General features: G+C 46.8%; 1 protein-coding gene across 2 annotated transcripts; it reads left to right on the top strand.

The window, feature by feature from the left end:
- LOC146356077 (uncharacterized) lies at positions 1-13,949 on the top strand. 2 transcript variants are annotated; one of them, XM_084831299.1, is made up of 6 exons: positions 23-136; positions 1,506-1,711; positions 2,986-3,826; positions 6,237-6,360; positions 7,940-8,191; positions 11,965-13,949. In XM_084831299.1, exons 3-6 carry the CDS (start codon positions 3,083-3,085, stop codon positions 13,452-13,454), a joined length of 2,610 nt encoding a protein of 869 aa, XP_084687425.1. In that variant the 5' UTR covers positions 23-136; positions 1,506-1,711; positions 2,986-3,082; the 3' UTR covers positions 13,455-13,949. The 2 variants fall into 2 exon arrangements, with proteins under 2 accessions (XP_084687426.1, XP_084687425.1); XM_084831300.1 differs by lacking the exon at positions 1,506-1,711 and having other exon boundaries at positions 1-136.
- Positions 13,950-20,860: the final 6,911 nt, after the last annotated feature.

Raw genomic sequence — 20,860 nt, 5'->3', positions numbered from 1 at the left:
GTCTGTCTGTCTCTCTCAGTCTCCCAAATGCATATTATTTTTCTCATAGAGAGGAGGAGGGTTTTTGCAAGCAGCTGCGGATCTCTAACCTGTTTGGGTGGGACGGAGGAAAGTGTGTGGCTGGAGGGACCCTCGGGTGAGTGGAAGCGATACTCCAAGGGGCAAATGTTGCATGAAGATTCTTTTTAAAAAGCTATACCTTTATAAACTGGATGCGCTGTCGTTGGCTGTTCGCTTGCTTTGGAGCGCTGTGTCATGCGCCTTGCATCGCCTACATGTCGGTTTATTTGGAGGAAGAAGATCAGAAACAGAAATGAAGCTAGAAAAACAGAAAGAAACACCTCCCCACCCCTCCGGTCCTTTTCTCACCAACAACAACTAGAGGCAAAGAGGGAGGAGAAATCTGATTTTTTTCCTGAATCTGCCCTGAGTGAAACTGGGGGCGGCATCTTGTAGCATCTCCTGAGATCTGGGGGAGCTGCGCTAGCTGCAAGATCTCTTGTGTTCTTGTGCTGATTATGGTTTATCTTGATTTGTTTTGTATTCCTCTTATAGATTTCTGCATTTGTGTGTGTAAGTTGCTTCGAGACTGCTTTTTCTGCAGTGGGAAGCAACACATCAATTTGAATAATAATTAATTAATTAATTATACAAGCAGGGCAAGAAGGAGATTCACAGTCTTTAAAAGGGCCTGGGAATCTTTCTTAAGGAGATACCTGGGAACAGGGTCGAGAGAAGCGGAGCATTAAGATTAACCCAACTGGGACAGTTTCCCCAACCACACACACAAATGTGCACAAGGCATCCATCCTGGTTACATATTCTCTCCCCCCCCCCCCCCACACACACCTTTTCAAAGTTATTGGTCTTAAATGCAAATATATTTTGCCTAAAAATGGCTTTCCTGTTGACATCTGACTTCCTGCTCACTCTCTCCCCCGCACCCCTATCACAGTCGTCTAGGAATCGGTGTCCTGCACAAGCCTTGCCTTGTACATCTAATGTAAATTGTAGCCCCTCTTGATTTATTGGAAAACCCAAAAGTGACACACAGTCACAAAAGTGTGCATGGGCTGGCACAAAACCTTTTCTTTCTTGGCTACTCCAAGAGTGCAGAATCTCGAGGCCCAGGGGCCAAATCCCAGAAGGCCTCAACCCTTCCCCTGGCCACCGATTGTTATCTAATTTATTTATTACATTTATATCCCGCCTTTTTTTTTCTCTTGCAAGGAACCCGAGGCGGCTTACATTATCCTCCTCCTCCTCTCCATTTTATCCTCACAAAAACAACCCTGTGAGGTAGGTTGGGCTGAGAGTCTGTGGCTGGCCCAAAGTCACCCAGTGATCTTCCATGGCCAAGTGGAGATTAGAGCCCGGATCTCCCGGATCCCAGTCCAACACTCTTGCCACTACACCACACTGGCTCTCTGGTGGTTTCCTGGCTTTTATGCAGTTTTTTGCCCCCCCCTGAAAGATTGACATGCCTGTCCTTTTTTGGCCTTTAGCTCCACCCGCCACTGGAATGTGGCCCCGCCAAAGCTTCTCTGAAATTGAATTCAGCCCTTCAGCTGAAGGAGGTTCCACAGCCCTGAGCTATTTGATGTCTCCCTGTTTTGGGCCGCAAAAGGCTTACATGAGAGTCGCAGGCCATGTGTTGCCCAGTCCTGATCGAAACACTCAGTTCTAGAGTACGGACAGAGCCAGCGTAAAGGTAGGCATGGTTGGGCACTTGCCAAGGGCCCAGATCTGAGCAGAGGCCTACTGAAAAGAGCCCCATGGAGTTGCTCCTTCTCTTCATTGTTGCCAAATTGGGTGCTTCCATTGTGTATATAGTGCTTGAGAATGTAAGTATTTCTCTTTGTCTCTTTTACAAGGGGGCGGCAGACTTTCTCCATGAGCTTGCCCCCCTCTTTGAAATTAGAAGCTGTGTGCCACTCAGCCTTATAAAGAATGCACATGAACCTGTAACGAAATGTTGCAGTACGGAGGCTTCTTGTTCAGGTTGTCTGCCAGCAAGCCTGCGATTCTCACTTTCGCTCCACCACCACTTTTCGAGTACGTGGAGTCTTCCTTGGATGCGGGTCTTCCCCACTTAGGTGTTTTTCCCCCTAATGTTTTTGGGGTGTTGTACATTTTTGTACTTCTGCAGTCTCGGGGCTTCCCACAGACATGCTGAATACTGCCTTTTGTGAGTGGACGGTGTCATTCCAGTTCCATAAGAACAGGCGCTTGGAGAATGAGTTTGCTATTAAGCTGTACTAGCAGGATTGCAATAAAATGTTGCAGCATGGCGTGCTCCTGTTCAGAGTGCCAGCCAGCCATGCCCTACTCAGAATGCTCCATTCTGTCCCCTCTTCCCCTGGTTTTCTGCTCCCCACCCCCCCGCTGCCAACAGAAGTTCATCCAGGGGTGGTCAACCTGGCGCCCTCCAGTGGTTTTGGACCACAACCCCCATCACTGCTGGGGCTTATGGGCGTTGTAACGGTGATGGAGACATTGCAAAGAAGACGCCCTTTGCAGGAGATATTTAACAATAATAATAATGCAGATTTGAGTGTACACATGATTTAGCACAGACACGTCAACAGGTCTGTGGGCCAAATGCGGCTCATCTGATGTCCCAGTCTGGCCCTTCAGGGTTCCCCCATTGGCCCTGCCTCTTCCCCTGGCTCCTTCCCCTGACCACCAATCATTTGGTGGTTGCACATTTTTCCGCCATTCTGAAAGAGCTTTAAGCTAAAATATGCTGGCATTTTGGCCTTTTCCCCTTTGGCCTAAACCCTGTTGCATTTGGGCCCACCCACCACTGCAATGGAGCCCCTGAAGGCTTCTCCGAAATTGAATCCAGCCCTAGGGATGAAGAAGGTTCAACACCCCTGGTTGAGCATATGGCCAGTATTTTTTTTTTTTTTAAGTGGTGGCCTTCGTGTGTTCATTCACTCTGTCTCCCCCTCTCTCTTTCTGGTTTGCACCTCTCTTCCCCAGGGAGTAGCCCATCGTTGCACCAGTCCGGAACACTGTCATTTATCCTACGGTTTTCTGGAGTGTGACATCATCCCTGAGGGACGAGACGGGGGTGAAAATGGAGGAGCAAGGCCCCAAGTCAGGAGAATATCAGGCTGGGGGTACGAAGGAATTCCTGCAAAGGATCCCAGGAGGACAGGTGAAACAGGAGTCGGATGAGGTGTTACTTCAGCCCTGGGAAGCCCAATGGCAGGACTTCCTGAAGAAAATGGAGCCTCCTCAGTGTGACTGGGGGAATCGCCAGTTGCCGGAGGAGCCCACCCCGTGGGACGACGCTAAGGCCTTCCTGGCCTCCTTCGAGCAAGTGGCCAAGGCCTGCCGGTGGCCCAAGGCAGAATGGGCAGCCCGGCTCCTGCCAGCCCTCAACGGAGAAGCCGAGCAGGTCTTCCGCAGGCTGGAGGCCGGAGACAGAGAGGATTATGGGAAAGTGAAGGCGGCCATCTTGAGAAGAGACACCCTCAGCAGGGAGAAGCAGCGTCAGCACTTCCGGCGTTTCTGCTACCAGGAGGCCGAGGGGCCGAGAGGGGCTTACAACCAGCTCCAGGAACTTTGCCACCGGTGGCTGAAGGTCGAGAGGCACTCCAAGGAGCAGATCCTGGAGCTGCTGATCCTGGAGCAGTTCCTGGCCATCCTCCCCCCAGAGATCCAGAACTGGGTCAGAGAACGAGGCCCAGAGACCTGCTCCCAGGCGGTGGGCCTGGCCGAGGATTTCCTGCTCACTCCGCGCGAAGGCAGTTGGAAGGGAAGACAGGGGAGGCCCATCTATTGTGCGGCATCGCAACCATCCTTCACCACGGAGCAGGTTTTTTTTCCGTTATTTTTTTCCTTATGTGGCTTTCCTGCCCCATGTTTGTTTTTAAATCCCTGTGTGGTACCACATGGACCTCGAGAGCGATTCATAGGTTTTTATCTGTTCACTAAAAGGAGGACATCAAAAAGGTTCTATGGATTTCTTTTTTAAAACATCGAGCCTTGATTTCTCCCTCATACGCAAGAATGGGGCTTCTAAGTGCAGGGTGGAGAACAGGATGAAGCCATTGCCGGTGCCAGGGTTTTGATGGCCCCTGGGCAAGGCTGCTAGCCCTGATGGCCAGTACCAGAGGCAGTGAGCCTATACGCACCAGTTCCTGGGGAACATGGGCGGGAGGGTGCTGTGGCACTTCTGTCCTGCTTGTGGGTTTCCCGTGGGCAGCTGGTCGGCCACTGTGTGACCAGAATTGTGGACTACATGGATCCTTGGTCTGATCCAGCACAGCCCTTCTTAAGATACTCTTAATGGGGCCCCTGCCTCAGTGAAACTCCCTTCTCATCACCAGGGTGCTGCTAGGTCTGGGCCCGTGACGCCCCAGCCCCAAATCTATTTTCCAGGGTCCCGGGTCTCAGTGTCCACTGGTGCCAATGGAAGCTTTTTTCTTACTTTAATTAACTTCGCTGTTTTAAATCTGTATTTTAAATCCCTGTACTGCTGCTAGGTTTTATTCTGGTTGTATTTTTATATTGTGGTTTTAATGTTCTGTATATTTTATATTGTTTTATTGTGTGCCGTTTGGTTTTAATTTTTGTGAACTGCCCAGAGAGCTATTGGGCGGAATAGAAATGAAATAAATTAAATACATACATACATACATAAATAATTGCTATGCGGGGAACAATTGTCAAGGGGGGTTGCTGTGCTGGGGTGGGAAGGCTTAACTTTTCCCTCTCCACATGCTGCAACCTCCCCCCACCTGAAAAAAAAATCTGCCCCTGCATGGCAATTATGCTTAGAAAAACAACTTTTCCTATTGCTTTGGGGTGATCTGGGTCAGTGCAAATTAACTAAGGAATTCATTTTATTTGAGGTGATTTGGAGGATAAATTAATTGGCTGGCTTTGCCTCCTGTGGAATTTAAATAAATCCCTGTCATTGTTTCTTTTCTTTTTTATTTAAATATTTTATTAGTTTTCTAAAACAGATTAAACAAACCAAGAGAATGAAAAAAAATTAAAAAGAAACAGATTGGATTTAAATCTAATTATTGATAGGGGGTAGTACATTTAACATATACATATATTTTTCCCCTTTACCTTATAAATCAAGATATAGATGGAATCCATAGGCTGCTTGGAGGGTTTTTTTTATAACTCCTTACCTAGTCATTGTTTCTAAATTTGCATATATAGATACAGATTAGCATATGCAGAATTGTGACCTGTGGGTCTGGTCCCCAAGTCTTTTAAGTGCCTAGCAACGCCTCTGCATTTCAGTGTTCACTTCCCATCTAAGCTTCCATAAAGAAAAGGATCTCTGGGGAGCGAGATGTAGGGCTTCTCTACATAGGGCTTATATCGTGCGTTCAAGATTGGTTACTCACAGAAGTTTGGGGGTCCTTTACACGACATCATCAAACTCCAGGGCCCCTCCTGTAGTTTATGACCTTTATCCTGCCATGATAAAGCACGAGGAAAGTCCAGTTTTTCTCTAGGAAGCGCTTATGAAGTGCTTTACTTGCTGTGTACTTCCGTAATGGCTCTATAACAGCAGTGCCATCTAGTGGCTGTAAAATTAAACATCTAGAACTTGCTGAGAAAGACAAACAGCCCGTGTCAGCCATGTAAGGGGACGAGCTTAATCCCGCAAAGAATTTGGAAGCAGAAGCCCCGGTAAGTTGCAGGATAAAAGGCCTGGTGTGGTGAAGCCCATAGTGATATAGCAAGTGGATGTCAGAAGAGAGGGTGAAGCCACATGGCCTTAGGAGAGGAGGCCCAACCTGGCATCCAGGCCCAAGAGCAAGGGAAATACCTTTGGTGGCTAGGCAGCCATCAAGCCAGCAGTGTCAGCTCCAGATTTTCAAGAGCCCATGGCCAAGCCACCCTCAGTGGGCCTCCTCCCTCTGTGAGTCTACCTTCTCACCATCATTGTCACCAGCTCCTCCTCTTTCTCCTCATGGCTCCCACTCGCTTGCTTGGCAGGCAGAGAGCGAGTGAGCAAGGAGGCCCTGGTGTCTCCTGCTCACCACCACCACCGGTGTTGTCTGGGCTGGAGCAAGAGGCAGGTGAACAAGCAGGTTGCCATGGTGAAGAGGAGGAGCAACTCCAGGGGGCCGCTGTCAGTGGGCCCCTGCTGGGGTGCGGGCCTCCGGCAGGTGCCCAACCATGCCTACCCTTGACACCAGCCCTGGATCAGGCCTTTTGTTGCTCTACCCTGAAAAGACCCCTCTCTGCTGTTGCAGGTGGCGTTGAGAGAGGCCACTGCAATTTGCTCGGAGGCCAGCCAGGCTCTGTCTGACTCTGAAGAGGGGCAGCTTCGCATGGAGACCAAGAAGGAAGAGGACAACGGGGAGGCCAGGCTCTTGGGTAAGGAAGAAGGTGCCAGAGTACTTGGCTGCTCTGAAGGTCTTTCCTGGATTAGGCTCAACTGTGGCTCTTTCACACCCTTCAGCAAGTATGGGGACTGCTCTGTCCTTAGGCCTGCCCCGCTCCTCCTGGAGTCTTTGGTTTCTAAGGAAAAGGAGCAGCAAGCAGAGGAGGTATTAGCTTGCAGTACCTGCTGTCCTGCAGAATAATCCTAACTTTTTTTCTTTTCACTTGTTTTATTTTTTCCTTAACCATGTTCTCCTTGGAAGGGAATCGTACTCTACAGTTTGAATGTTTAAACCTTCAGAACATTCGGTGACATCACAGGAGCTCACCCAATCACTAGAGCTGACATGGAGGTATTAGGCAATTGTTAGCTCTATATACATATATATGGTAATATTTTTTACCTTCTGTAACAGGAGTGTTTTACTTCTTTCAGCCTGTTAAGAAAATATCCAAGGCAGGTTAGGTTGAACAATCAGAAATTTATTACAGCACCACAGAGCTGTGGGAGTCAGCCAAGAGCTGAGTCTGATCAAAAGGAATAACAGGGCATCTTTATACATGCTGAAACTTGGAGAACAAAGAAAACACACTACGCATGCTCAGAAACCAATTAGTACTCAGTAACAGTCTTGTCAGTACAGCTACATTATTATCTCTTACTTCTAAGGTCCTAAGCTACTCCTTAAAGAGAATTTCCTGCCTATAATGAGCAACTTACAATTACCTTGTCATTGTCAAACACACATACGGTTTTCCAATCCCATCAGGCACCTGGTTTGGTTGCTTGAACCAAACTACTCAAGAGGCCTAGTCAGGCCTACTTTCACAAGCCTGAGGACCAAATTCACTTTCAGAGAAATTCTTGGGGAGCCCAAGTGGGCAGGGCTAAAGGAAAAAGGGTTAGGAACAAAGGCAAAAGAGGCCAAAAACACCACTGTATTTTACTGCCAGGCCATTACTACCCGAGGTATCTATCATGCGCTTGTGATTCATGGAAGCTCGTGGGTCCTATTTACAATGTTATCATCCTCCAGGGCACCTCCTGCTCTTTGCAGCCTTTATAGTGTTTTTTTTCTATGATGATGAGAGTCGGGCATTTTTTCTCCTCCCACAATGAATCGCATTAACTGTACTGACAAAATGGTGGTTTATCACAAATAATACAACAGCACCATCTAGTGGCTTTATAATGAAACATCTAGAATTTGCGAAGGAAAAAAGGAGAAGGAAAAAAACCACATGTAAAGGAGCAGAGCATAATCCCACAAGGAATCCGTAAGCAGAAGCAGGATTTTTGCCTGGTGTAGAAATGCTCCTAGTCACTGAGCCTTAGGAGAGGCACTTCAACTTTTTAGAATGGGGAAAAAACTGCACAAAAGCCGGGGAAGTGGCAAACTTTCAGTGGAAGGTGGAAAGGGAGTGGGGCCATTTGGAGAACACTGGAGGGCTGGATTGGGACCCCGGGTGCATTACTCCATTGTTTGTCTTGTCTTTATTCTCATTTTGCATGTTCAATTTTTCTCATGCTTGGCAAATAAATTGTTGGCATTTTCTCATTTTTTTTCCCCAGCAGACAAAGGCTGGATGATTATTGATGATGGGGAGAAATACGTGCTGGAAGATTCGAAACTGACGGAGCCACATGGGGTGTCAGTGTGGAAAGTGGAAGAGAACCTTCCCCAGTGTTGTGAGAAGGAAAATGCCTCATCAAGTCAAGGTAGATCAGAGTGCCAGCAGGAAATCCACCCAGCAGAGGAGACAGCTGAATCAATCACTTGTCTGGGCGGCCACAAGGCCCCCAGGGAACTCACAGTCCAGACAGGTAAAAAATGAAATATTTGCAGTGCTTATGGGAAACATCTTGGTCAGAACTCCTACGAGCCCTTGATCAGTACTCAGGCAGTTTACAATCCAACTGTGTTTCAGCCACAGATTCATACCGTTAGGGCACAATCCTATGCATGTTTAGACAGAAAAAAAGCCCTACAATTCCCTGGCTGGGGCATGCTGGGAGTTGTAGGACTTTTTCTCTCTAAACATGCATAGGATTACACCTTTAAGTGGAGAACCTAACCCAAATGAGACTGGCTTCAAAGGGGATTAGATGGTGGTGGGGTCTTGAACCAGCATCTTCACTTCCAGCTTCAGCAGCGCTCTGATTCGATCTAGAGTCTGGCAGACTGAGCTCTGTTGTTCAAGAGCGCCATCTAGGCTGCAGTACCAGCTTGCCTGAGGATTCCGTCAGCTGACCCCCCAAGGGCCAATCCCTGCCTGCCAGGCCATATAAAACCCCAGTCTTTCAGCTTGCTCCTCAGTCTGAACAATTTGTCTCTGATGTGAGGTCATTTCCTAAGTGTCTGCTCCCTTTCCATTCTCATGGAATAGCCACTTGGCTCAGGACTACATTACACTACTGCACACAACACCTGTGAGGCTTCCCTTTTCAGGCCTGTAACCTTTGGGATCATACTTTATTAGGCTCTTTTCTTCCCACACATGTTAAGGAAGGCCACGATCTTGTTTTTTTTTTGTAAGGATGACAGTAGCATATAGTCTTCCATACTGTGGGGGGAGGTAATCGCACCTTTTCTGGGTAACAGACTCTGTTCACATTATTTAAACGAGTAGCACCAAGAGCTCCTGTTAACTGTTCCAGTCAGCCAGCCACGCCCGCCTCAATGGCACTCCATTCCATCCCCCCCCCACCTGGTTTTCTGTGTGTCCCCCCCAGTCAGTCAGTATTCCATGGCCACCGAACATGCTCAGTTCTCATTGGGCAGCTCCGTCTGAACATTGGAAATAGAGGGAATGATCATGCCATCTACATACAAGCCACTTTACAAAGAACGAGAGGAAAAGTCTCTGTCCTGGGGGCTTACAAACTAGAAATAAACAGAAGGAGGCACCCAAGAAAGGGAAGGGAAATGGAGTCAGGGTAAACTTGGGAAGAATATGTGATTATTTCAGTCAGCTTAGTTAGGGCAGGGATAGGCAGCTGGTGCCTGTGGGCACCAGCGTGCCCTCAGACATCTTTCTTGGTGCCCACTGAGGTACTTTACTGTGTTGCCAATAGGCAACTGTTCTTTTTAGGATTCGGAATACAAAACATGGGTAAAGGCTAAAGATGTATGAAGCAAGAATCAAATTAACAAACCAGAGGGATGCAAAACACGATAACTGCAGCAATCTACTACAGAGCAAGATCATAAGCTTACGCCCCTGCAGTTGTCAGGGGATCCCAGAATCAAAATATGACAACGGATGTGACTCCTATACCGGCCTCTCCTTACGCAACACCTCTCTGGATTGGCCTGTGTCGAAATCCCCCTCCCTGGGAGTGTCTCAGGGATTCATTCATACGATTGTGCTCATAGAAAGCCCTCCCCTTATTCTAGCCGTAGTCCCATGACCTTGAGAATGTTTGACAGTAACCCAGCATAGACACTCTCCTAACAAGGAGCTCAGCTTGAGGTCTCGCCAGAGGCTTATCTACTCGCCTCTCAAGCTATACAATCTCGAACAGATAATTGGCCCTGGGAACTAATGGGAGGAAGAAACTTAGCTAACCACTAAAAGGAACAGGCCCAACTGGAAGTCTAGACACGACAAGGAGCAATTTGTTGTATACCACCAACTCCTGGAAATAACAAATGTCTTCCGTGTTTTTGCTACCCCTCCCCCTCCTACTTTTTTTTTTTTTTTAATAACAAATTGTTTTGCTGGCAGGTAGGATTGCTTCAAAGCAAAGTGAGGGCTTCTAGCTGCTCCCATCTCCTTTTCCCATGAATGGGTGGCTGCAGGCTGATGCTTTCCTCTGCAGCATGCCCATTTTGTGGTGGTGCTCAGGACAACTTCTCCAGTTGTCCAATGTGCCCACAGGCCCCAAAAGGTTGCCTACCCTCACGGCATGGTGTTGGGACTAGGGAATGTGCCCAAGGCTTTATGGAAAGGTGGGTTTTGAAGAGTGATTTGAAGGACGTAAGAAAGATGGCATCCTGCAGGTGTTGCGGGAGGCATAAAAAGGCAGCAAGGCTGAAACGCTGGAGTCTTTTGAGGGAGCAGAAGATTTTTGGATGGCTGAGAGTAGTGGAGTTGAAGGACTCAGGCAGAGAGGAGAATCTGAGTGGAAGAGTGTGATGTCACATGTATACATATATTATGAACCGGTGGTTCTATATGTGTATTAAGGTTCTAGCTCTATATGCTTCATGGCAAGTAGATCTAGAGTGAGAGTGGGATGAGTGACAGAGGTGTGTATTTGCATATATGAGATGATTGGTTGAGTGAGTGGGGAGATGAAGGGTGAGTGCTATATAAACAGGGAGCTGTCCTCCCTGTTTATATATGTTTATAACAGGAATTCAGAGAGGGAAAAGTTTGAATCGAGATAGGGCTTGGGAAGAGAAAGAGTTAGGGAACAGATAGGGTCTGTGAAGAAGTAGATTGTGAAGAGATAAATTGTGAATAGGATTTGTGTGTATAGGACTAAAGTGGAAATTAGATGTGCCTGTGTGTGAGAGGAGAGAGAGATGCTTTAAAAGTTACTTATTTACTGTTTAACATCTTCATGCTGTAATTAATAAATATTTCTTTGTTTTATAAAATCCTACAGCCTGTGGCTACCAAAGGTTGAAGTAATAGAGAGAATAATACAGGTCAGAATAAAAGCCACTGTGACCTCACATAAAGGGGTTGGACCTGAGGCGAAGGTCCTGGTGGAGGCGTTACTGTGGGTGGTAGAAGGCATTGGCTGCTGTGGGAAAGGCCTTAATGAAAAGGTACCCTCACTGGTAAATAGTCAGGAACGCCACAAAGAGGAAGAAGAGACAAAAACTTGCTCCCTGGGTGGAGCTTTGGCCAGGGAAAAGGTGTGACTAGCTGCTTACTGAGGGGAGAGAAGGAAGTTCAGACAAAAGAAACGAAGCCTATGCATCATTTAGAACAGGGGTGGGCAGAAAGTACTTATCTAGGTCTTTCGGACTTCAGCCTTCCAGCGTTCCTGACCATAGCCCATGCTGGCAGGGACATCTGGGAGTTGAAGTCCAAAACACCTGACTTAGAACAGGTGTGGCTGTTGGACTACAACTCCCATCATACCACCACTGGCTATGCTGGCTGGAGCTGATGGGAATTGCAGTCCAACAAAATCTAGAGGGCCATATGTTCCCCACCGCTGATTTAGAAGGCAGGGTTGGGTATATTTAGCTAAATTAAGTGGCAGTATAATAGCCATCTTCGAATATTTGAAGGGCTGTCGTGTAGCGGATGGAGCAAATTTCTTCTCTGTTGCTGCAGATGTTAGGACCCAAACCACTGGGTTCAAATGACAAGAAAAGGGATTTTGGCTAAATGCTAGAAAGAACATCCTGGAAGTATAAGCAGTTCAGCATGGAACAGACACTTCAAAAGGTGGTGGACTCTCCTTCCCAAGAGGCTTTTAAGCAGAGGCCACCTATCAGGGGTGTTGTAGTAAAGGAGGTCCTGCATTAGCGCGGGGATAGACTAGATGAACTTTGAGGTTCCTTTCAATTCTGTCAGATGAGGCATTTGTTTCTCCCTTGGACGCTTATTGGTTTTCTCTCTTTCATCCGGCAGGTGGTATGTGGGAGAGTGAGACCGAGTGGGAACCACGTGGAATATCATCACAAAGAACTGACCACGAGGAGTTGCACGAGGAAAACCACATGGAGAAGAAGTATAAAGCCATCCCCTGCCAAGGTGAGAACTTCTGCGGAATCCCAGTCCAACAAGAAAAGCAAACAGAAAATGCAAGGTGCAGGTACCTCAATGCTCATTGGAGAATCCACGGAGGGGAAAAAACAAACAAAAGCTTCAAGTTTGGGAAGAGCTTCAGTTGGAGCAGAAACCTTACTAAAAGTCAAATGCTCTGCTCAGGGGAGAAGCCCTATAAATGCCTGGTGTGTGGAAAGAGCTTCAACTGGAGCACAAACCTGACTTCGCATCAAAGAATTCACACAGGCGAGAGACCGTATAAATGCTCAGACTGTAGCAAGACCTTCTGTGACCAGTCGGGTCTTATTAAACATAAGCGAGTCCACACGGGGGAGAAACCTTATCAGTGTTTGGTATGTGGAAAGAGCTTCAGTCAGAACACACACCTGACTACACATCAAAGAATGCACACAGGGGAGAAACCATATAAATGCTCAGAGTGTGGAAGTGGCTTTAGTCGGAAAACCTATCTTATTTCGCATCAAAGGATTCACACTGGGGAGAGACCTTACAAATGCTTGGAGTGTGGAAAGAGCTTCTGTCAGAGCTCACACCTTACATCGCATCAAAGAATTCACACTGGAGAGAACCCCTATAGCTGTTCAGCCTGTGGTAAGTGCTTCTCTGTTAAAGCATCCCTTCTTCAGCATGAAAGGATCCATACAGGGGAGAAACCTTATGCATGCTCGGAGTGTGGAAAGAGCTTCAATCGGAGTACCACCCTAACTGCACACCAAAGAATCCACACAGGGGAGAAGCCATACAAATGCTTGGAATGCGGGAAGAGCTTCATCCAGAGCACCAGCCTTACTTCGCATAAAAGAATTCACATAAGTGAGAAAGTAAATAAAATCATCGTTGGGAAGAGCTTTAGTTGGAGCAGAAATTTTACTGAATATGAAACACTCCACAAAAAGGAGAAGCCATATAAATGTTCCGACTGTGGAAAGAGCTTCAATCAGAGCAGAAGCCTTGCTTCCCATCGAAGAACCCACACAGGGGAGAGACCGTACAGTTGCTCTGTCTGTATCAAGCGGTTTTGCGATCAGTCAAGCCTTATTAAGCATAGGAGAATTCACACAGGGGAAAAACCATATAAATGCTCCGACTGCGGAAAGAGCTTTAATCAGAGCAGAAGCCTCGCTTCCCATCAACGGATCCACACAGGGGAGAGACCGTTCAGCTGCTCAGACTGTATCAAGAGCTTTTGCGATCAGTCGAGTCTAATTAAGCATAAGCGAATTCACACAGGGGAGAAACCATATAAATGCTTTCAGTGTGGAAAGAGCTTCAGTCAGAGCACAAATCTTCTTAGACATGAGAGAACCCACACGGAATGTTCATCCATATAAACCTCGCCATATGCGTAAGTCAAGAGACTTGAGCGCTCCGTGTTTGTAGTGGCTTGGGAACAGATTGCAGGAAGCAGGGCCTTTGCAGGGGCTGCTCGTTTTCTCCTCAACTTTCTGATTAAGATTTCCGACTCCTTGGTGACTTTGCTTGCATGGTTTATTTGAACCGTTTAATTTTGATTGATGTTTGGATTGTAAGGAGGGATAGACATTAAATAAGTATATAACATAAAAAAAATAAAGCAGCATAAAGATTTGGTGTGTGGAAAGCATTCCCACTGGAGCGTCTGTACCCATGTAGGGATGAGTATGTAAGGTTGCCTAATACTTAGTTGGACCACTGGCCCATCTACCCTATTAGGTGTCAAGTCTGACTGGCAGTGTCTCTCCAGGATCTCAGGTAAAAACATTTTTCTTCATCACCTCCTACCTGATCCTTTGTACATAAGAACATAAGAAGAGCCCTGTGGATGAGGCCAAGGGTCCATCTAGTCCAGCATTCTGTTCACACAGGGGCCGACCAGCTGCCCAAGGGAAGCTCACAAGCAGGACCGGAGTGCAGCACCACCCTCTCGCCCATGCTCCCCAGCACCTAGTGTACATAGGCATATTGCCTCTGATACCGGAGGTAGCACATAGCCATCAGGACTAGTAGCCATTGATAGCCTTCTCCTCCAGGAATTTGTCCAGTCCCCTTTTAAAGCCATCCAAGTTAGTAATGTCTTGTGGTAGCACGTTCCATAATGTAACTCTGCACTGTGTGAAGACGTCCTTCCTTTTATTCATCCTGAATCTCCCACCATTCAGTTTCATGGGATGACCCCATCAGGTTCTGGTATTATGAGAGAGGGAGAAAAATGTCTCCCTGTCCACTTTCTCCACATCATGCATAATTTTGTACACATCTATCTATCTATCTATCTATCTATCTATCTATCTATCTATCTAATCTAATTAATTTCTTAATCGCCCATCTGGTGGGTCACCCGGCCACTCTGGGCAATTTACCACAATACAAACAGTTTTGAAACAATAAAATTCTACATTAAAACATATTTCTAAAAATACCCTAACCCACCCCAAATGCCTGCCTGAACAACCACGTTTTTAAAGTGTGGCGGAAGTTAATTAAAGGGGGGGCATGGCAGAGTTCCCTAGGGAGGGAGTTCCACAGAGTGGGGGCCACCACAGAGAAGGCTCTCTCCCTCATCCTCACCAGCCAAGCTGTCCTGGCTGACGGGACACAGAGAAGGCCATCCGAGGCTGATATTGTTAAGCGGCCTGTCTGGTGTTGCTGGAGGCGCTCCTTAAGCTGGAACCGTATAGGGTTTTAAAGGTCAAAACCAACACCTTGAATTTGGCCCAGTAAACAACTGGTAACCACCTCTATCATGTCTCCCCTTACCCTTCTTTTTTCCAAGTGAAATGATCCCTTTGATCCAGGACAGGTTGATGGGGTCCAAGCGTTCTGACCATAGTACACCAATACTGTGCCAGTTACATTGGCTGCCTGTTTGTTTCTGGGCTCAATTTAAAGTGCTGAGGGGTGGGGGTGAGGGTTACCTTTGGACCGCCTGCACCCATATGAACTTGTCCAGGCCCTGAGAATAGCCTTGCTTCCCAGCTTCTCATCATGGTCCATCGGACTGACAGGTACCAGAGACAGGGGTTTTTCAGTGGTGGCCCCACATCATATATACTACGTCGCAAAACCTTTTAAACCCTGAAGGCCGCATTGGTGGCGCAAGGGGGGTACACGTGTGGACACACATACAGTCACACACGCGCACAAACACACGCGCACAAACGCAAGTGACTAACTTGCTGGCTCTAGCAAGAGAAACCTGTTCCTGGTGTCCAGTCTCAGTGCTTAGACATCAGAGATCAGAGAATGGTTTCTCTAGCCAGCGGTAGCAAGTTAAATCCTTATCTGCAATCTCTGCTGAGATAGGAAACTAGCTGTAGCACTAGGTACTTAACCCCTCCCTTATTTGCAATCTCTGCGGAGTGATCTCAGATAAGGAAGGGATTCCATTGCTAGAGCATTGGCAAGGAAAACCCCAGGCAGTCCTGCCGCAATTTTTTCAGCACCAGATGCGGCGGGTTTCTGGCGGGCCGCCAGAAATGGCTTGGCAAGCTGCATGTGGCCCATGGGCCAGACTTTTTGCACCATGATACATCCTGGCTTCTGCAAGTGTCAGTCCTTCTATAGCCCAAACAGCACTATCCAAGCACAAGAGGGAGATATCTGCAGGCTTAGGGGTACCTCAAGGTTTAGAAAAGTACAAACAAACGTGGAGACAGCCCTGTGATGGCTGAGCATGTTCAATGGCCCACAATGCTAACTTGCCAGGAAAAAAAAGAGAAAACTGGGTAGGAGGGGGAATGGAATAGGGTATCTTGTACTGGGGCATTGGTCCCACTTGTCTCTGGAATTCTCTCCCCTAACGGAGTACGCATGACCTCGTCTGCATCTGCCTTTAAGCAGACTTTAAAAACGGTTCCATTTTGCTCAGTGTTTTATTGATGTGTTGTGGATGCTGGCTGAGTTGCTGTCCTCCTTTTGTTTTATGTTGTTTTGTTGCAGCTCCTGCTGTGTGGCGGTGCAGGCTTGTTCAGTCATGTCTGTGTCTCGCCTCCCCCAATTAAAACTCTTGTAATGTTGCACTTGTGGTGATGTCTAACAATAGCTCTGATGTGGTGCCAGTGGGCTCCAGTGTGTCTGAAGACACATTACTTGGAACCCCCCAGGCTCCCTCTCCCTCCTGACAATTTATTTTGTAAGATTTTTTAAAATTAAAAACATTAACTGGAAGACTGGCATGTTTGAAACTGAAGTGTTGCTCTCCAGCATCATCTTTATTTGGGTTCAGAAGAGGGGTTTCGTGTTTTGGACTTCAAACCCCCACCTTTGCCTTGTCCTTAGGATGGGGGCAAGTTACTTTTCTTTTAGCCTCACCAGTTTGCCTTCTGGGAAATGAGTGTTTTGTGGCTGGCCATGCCCACCTTGGCAGCCATTTTATGAATGGGCCATGGCAGCCATTTTGTGAGAGCACCCTCCACACTCTTTCAAAATGTCAAATGTGTCCACCTATCCAAAAAGGCTGGGGGACCTCTGCTTCATGCCTTCCATACACAGCTAAAAGTGCAACCTGTGTTCACATCAGCGGCATTGTGTGAAGATACGTGGCCCCATTAGCTTATGGATGCTGCCTTCTCAAGAACCACCCTTTGCTAATATAAAGACTGCCTAAGGGCGCAGTCCTGTGAAGATACCCTCTGAACTTGGAGGCTGCCAAGTATCCAATGCAGGGCAGCTGGAGCACTTTGGATGGGGAGGGAAGGAGGCTGGAGTAGCCATAGGAAACATTATATGGCTGATGCCCCAGTCTCCTCCCTTCCCTGCCCCCAGGAATGCCCCTTTTCCCCATCTTCGCATTCCATTTCTGAGCGTGGAGATGTAGCAAGAACCGCGCTGGCTAGGAGGGAGTGGGGAGCACCGTTCCCGGGAGCCCTGTTTCCAACCTCAGAGCCCAGAAACCAAACCATCCTATGTTCCCACCCAGATGCTGTCTGGGGGGACATAGGATTACTCCCTAACTTCTCTTTGGTTTGCCGGTAAAATGAGCCCATATGCTACATCCAGGATGAAAAGCACTTCTAAGAAAAGCTGGGGGTTTTATTTTCAAAAATGAAGGAACCAACATTTTCCCCTTTCTTGCTCCCAGCATCCCTAGGGGCAGCTGCAGGTTCAGCCAGTAATGGTCATATGAGCTGCAAAGCCTAATTTGAATGTCTGCAGACACCTCCCGCCACCCCAAGTCCATGTTGGGATTCTAAAGGTCCAATCCTCTGCATGTTTAGACAGAAAAAAGTCTGGGAGTTGTAGGACTTTTTTGGTCTAAATATGCATAGGATTGCACCCGAAACTTTAGAGTCTAAAACAACTAACCATGCTGAGGCTCCATGACACCATTCTGCCCAGTTTGGGGATCTGATATGCCTTTATTTTTATTATTATTGAATTAATTATAATTTTAATTATTGCATTTATACCCCGCCTTTTTTCCCTCTTGCAAGGAACCCAAGGTGGCTTACATTGTCCTCCTCTCCATTTTATCCTCACAACAACAACCCTGTGAGGTGGATTGGGCTGAGCGTCTGTGACTGGCCCAAAGTCACCCAGTGAGCTTCCATGGCCAAGTGGGGACTAGAACCCGGATCTCCCAGCTCCTAGTCCAACACTCTTGCCACTACACCACACTGGTGAAAATTACACCACCACCCACACACGCCTTCCAAAGTGTGTGCAGCACAAAAAGACCCAAAAACTATTCAGAAAAAAGAACAAAGCTGCGCTACAACCCCCTGCCAATGGTGAGCCCTACCTGGGAGAAACCCTGGAGAATTTCTCCTCCCCCTGGAGAAATTCAGGGAAATTTCTCTGCCCACAAAAAGTGTGGAGAATTTTAAAAGGCTTCAGACCACCTTCCAGGCCAAATCCAGCTTTCAACTACATGCAGACATATCATGTTTCACTGGCTTGCACGCAAACGGGTTGCACTTTTAAAGGTTCAAAAACTAAACATAAAAAACTCCTTCAAACTTTACACATGAAGTAAGACCCACATTTGGGCCAAGTGTCCTGTATTTGATGTGAACTATCACTTTCTCAACCCCCTCAGTCACAGCCTCAGGAAATACTCACGCAAACACATCAGGGATACACAGTGACATTTCTTTGTGGGCCCACACATGACACGTTGACTCAGAAGAGCTCACTTCCAGGTAAGTGAGAAAAGGCGAGTGAGGGGAGAGATGATAGAGGTGTACAAAATGATGCATGGTGTGGAAAAAGTGGATAGGGAGACATTTTTATCCCTGTCTGATAATCCTAGAACCCAAAGGGGCCATCCCATTAAGTTGAATGGGGGAGATTTAGGAGAGATAACAGGACTTCACAGGAAATTGGACAAATTCTTGGAGGAGAAGGCTATGAATGGCTATTAGTCCTGATGGCTATATGCTACCTCCAGTAATCAGGGGCAGTTACCCTATGTATACCAGTTGCTGAGGAACATGGGTGGGAGGGTGCTGCTGCACTCGTGTCCTGCTTGTGGGTTCCCAGTCAACAGCTGGTCGACCACTGTGTGACCAGAATGCTGGACTAGATGGACCCTTGGTCTGATCCAGCGGGGCTCTCCTCATGTTCTTAAGTGGATATTGTAGCCTATTTCTAATTGACTAAAACATTGTCCCCAATTCATCAAGCAGCAGATTTGTGTGTGTGTGTGATTTTTTAAAAAAAGAAACATTAAAAAAGTAATTCTAAGTACTTATATACTTCTTATAAGTATATAAGAAAAACTGCAGCAGCAGTACAAGCACTTGCTTTAAAAAAGCGTCCCTCTTTCTCATGCTGTTCTAAGAGGAATGCATCCTCGAAAAACAAAGAAAGAATGCCTTTTTGCTTCAGAATTATTTTTTACTCATAAGCAAATTTACACAAACACAGTCAGATGGCTGGTTGGTTGATTAACAGCATTCATACGCTACTCAGTACCAAAGTTCTTTGGAAAGCTTAAAATAATAAAATATTAAAATAGAAATCCAAACCATCAAATCAAAATATAGAATGGCAGAACATAAAAACTCAGCAGCAAATAATAAAATCTATACATTCAGATCGGTAGACCTGCCCTCTGGAGGAACAGGGAACAAGTTTGCTCTATCTTCTGCATGACAGCTCTTCCGATATTTGAAGAAGCAACAGTAAGAACCGGGCATGGAACAACCGATTGGTTCAAAATTGGGAAAGGAGTATGACAAGGCTGCATATTGTCACCCTGCTTATTTAACTTATATGCAGAGTAGATCATGAGAAACGCCGGGCTGGATGAATCACAGGTCAGACTTAAGATTGCTGGGAGAATTATCAACAACCTCAGATACGCAGACGATACCACCCTAATGGCAGAAAGCGAAGAGGATCTAAAGAGCCTCTTGTTGAGGGTGAAAGAGGAGAGTGCAAAAGCTGGTTTGACACTCAACATTAAAAAAACGAAGATCATGGCATCTGGCCCCATCACTTCCTGGCATATGGAAGGGGAAGAAATGGAAGCAGTGACAGATTTTATTTTCTTGGGCTCCAAGATCACCGCAGACGGTGACTGTAGCCATGAAATTAAAAGACGCTTGCTCCTTGGGAAGAAAGCTATGGCAAACCTAGACAGCATAGTAAGAAGCAGAGACATCACCTTGCCGACAAAGGTCCAGCTAATCAAAGCTATGGTTTTCCCAGTAGTAATGTATGGCTGTGAGAGCTGGACTCTAAGGAAGGCTGAGTGCCGAAGAATCGATGCTTTCGAACTGTGGTGCTGGAGAAGACTCTTACGAGTCCCCTGGACTGCAAGGAGGTCCAGTCAGTCAATCCTAAAGGAAATCAACCCTGAGTGCTCATTGGAAGGACAGATACTGAAGCTGAAGCTCCAATATTTTGGCCACCTAATGCGAAGAGAAAACTCCCTGGAAAAGACCCTGATGCTGGGAAGGATTGAAGGCAAAAGGAGAAGGGGACGGCAGAGGATGAGATGGCTAGATAGCATCACCGATGCAATGAATATGAACCTGAGCACACTCCGGGAGAGAGGCGGAGGACAGGAAGGCCTGGCGTGCTGTGGTCCATGGGGTCACGAAGGGTCGGACACGACTTAACGACTGAACAACATCATGTCTCCCCCAATTTAACCTTCTCTTATTCAGGGTTTTTATTTTTAAACGAAACGTGTTTTATTGCAAAAAAACAAAACATCTTGCTACATAACGATAAAAACAACAATCGAAAGCGTCACAAAATAGAGTTTCCAACGAATTACAAAATGTCAAACCTATTAAGGGCACCATCCTACGCATATTAAAACAGAAAAAAGACCTACTCCTTCCAGCATTCCCCAGCCAGCTATGAAGGCTGGGGGAGGGGGCATGGTGGGAGTTGCAGGACTTTTTTCTGTCTAAACATGCATAGGATGGTGCCCTAAGATTATTTAGCATGGTTGGCTAGGGATGCCGGGAGTTGTAGGACTTTTTTTCCCGTCTAAACATACTTAGGATTTGCACCCTTAAACCGTCTGAATACCATTTTTAGACCACAAGAACATTGCTTTAATTCAAATTATTGGCGCATACACCCCATCTAAACAGAATCACCACTTCTTCCATTTATCTCTCCATACCTTCCTTTAAAAGAAAACTTTTTTAAAAAATTGATATACCCTTGATCCTACGAGGATGATTTTTAACAGATCCCATAATACTACAGGCTGTCCCTGGTTCCGCCACCCCCTTTTTTCCTGCTGCACCGTCTCTTCTCCAGGCTGAACACACCCAGCTCTTTCCCCCTAGGGCTT

Source organism: Heloderma suspectum, chromosome 2 (genome assembly GCF_057233095.1).
Source record: "Heloderma suspectum isolate Gila_16-S chromosome 2, 16-S_ref, whole genome shotgun sequence".
Taxonomy (NCBI): Eukaryota; Metazoa; Chordata; class Lepidosauria; order Squamata; family Helodermatidae; genus Heloderma; species Heloderma suspectum.
Note: the sequence above shows the minus strand (reverse complement) of the source record. Positions and strands in the feature narration are given on the sequence as shown.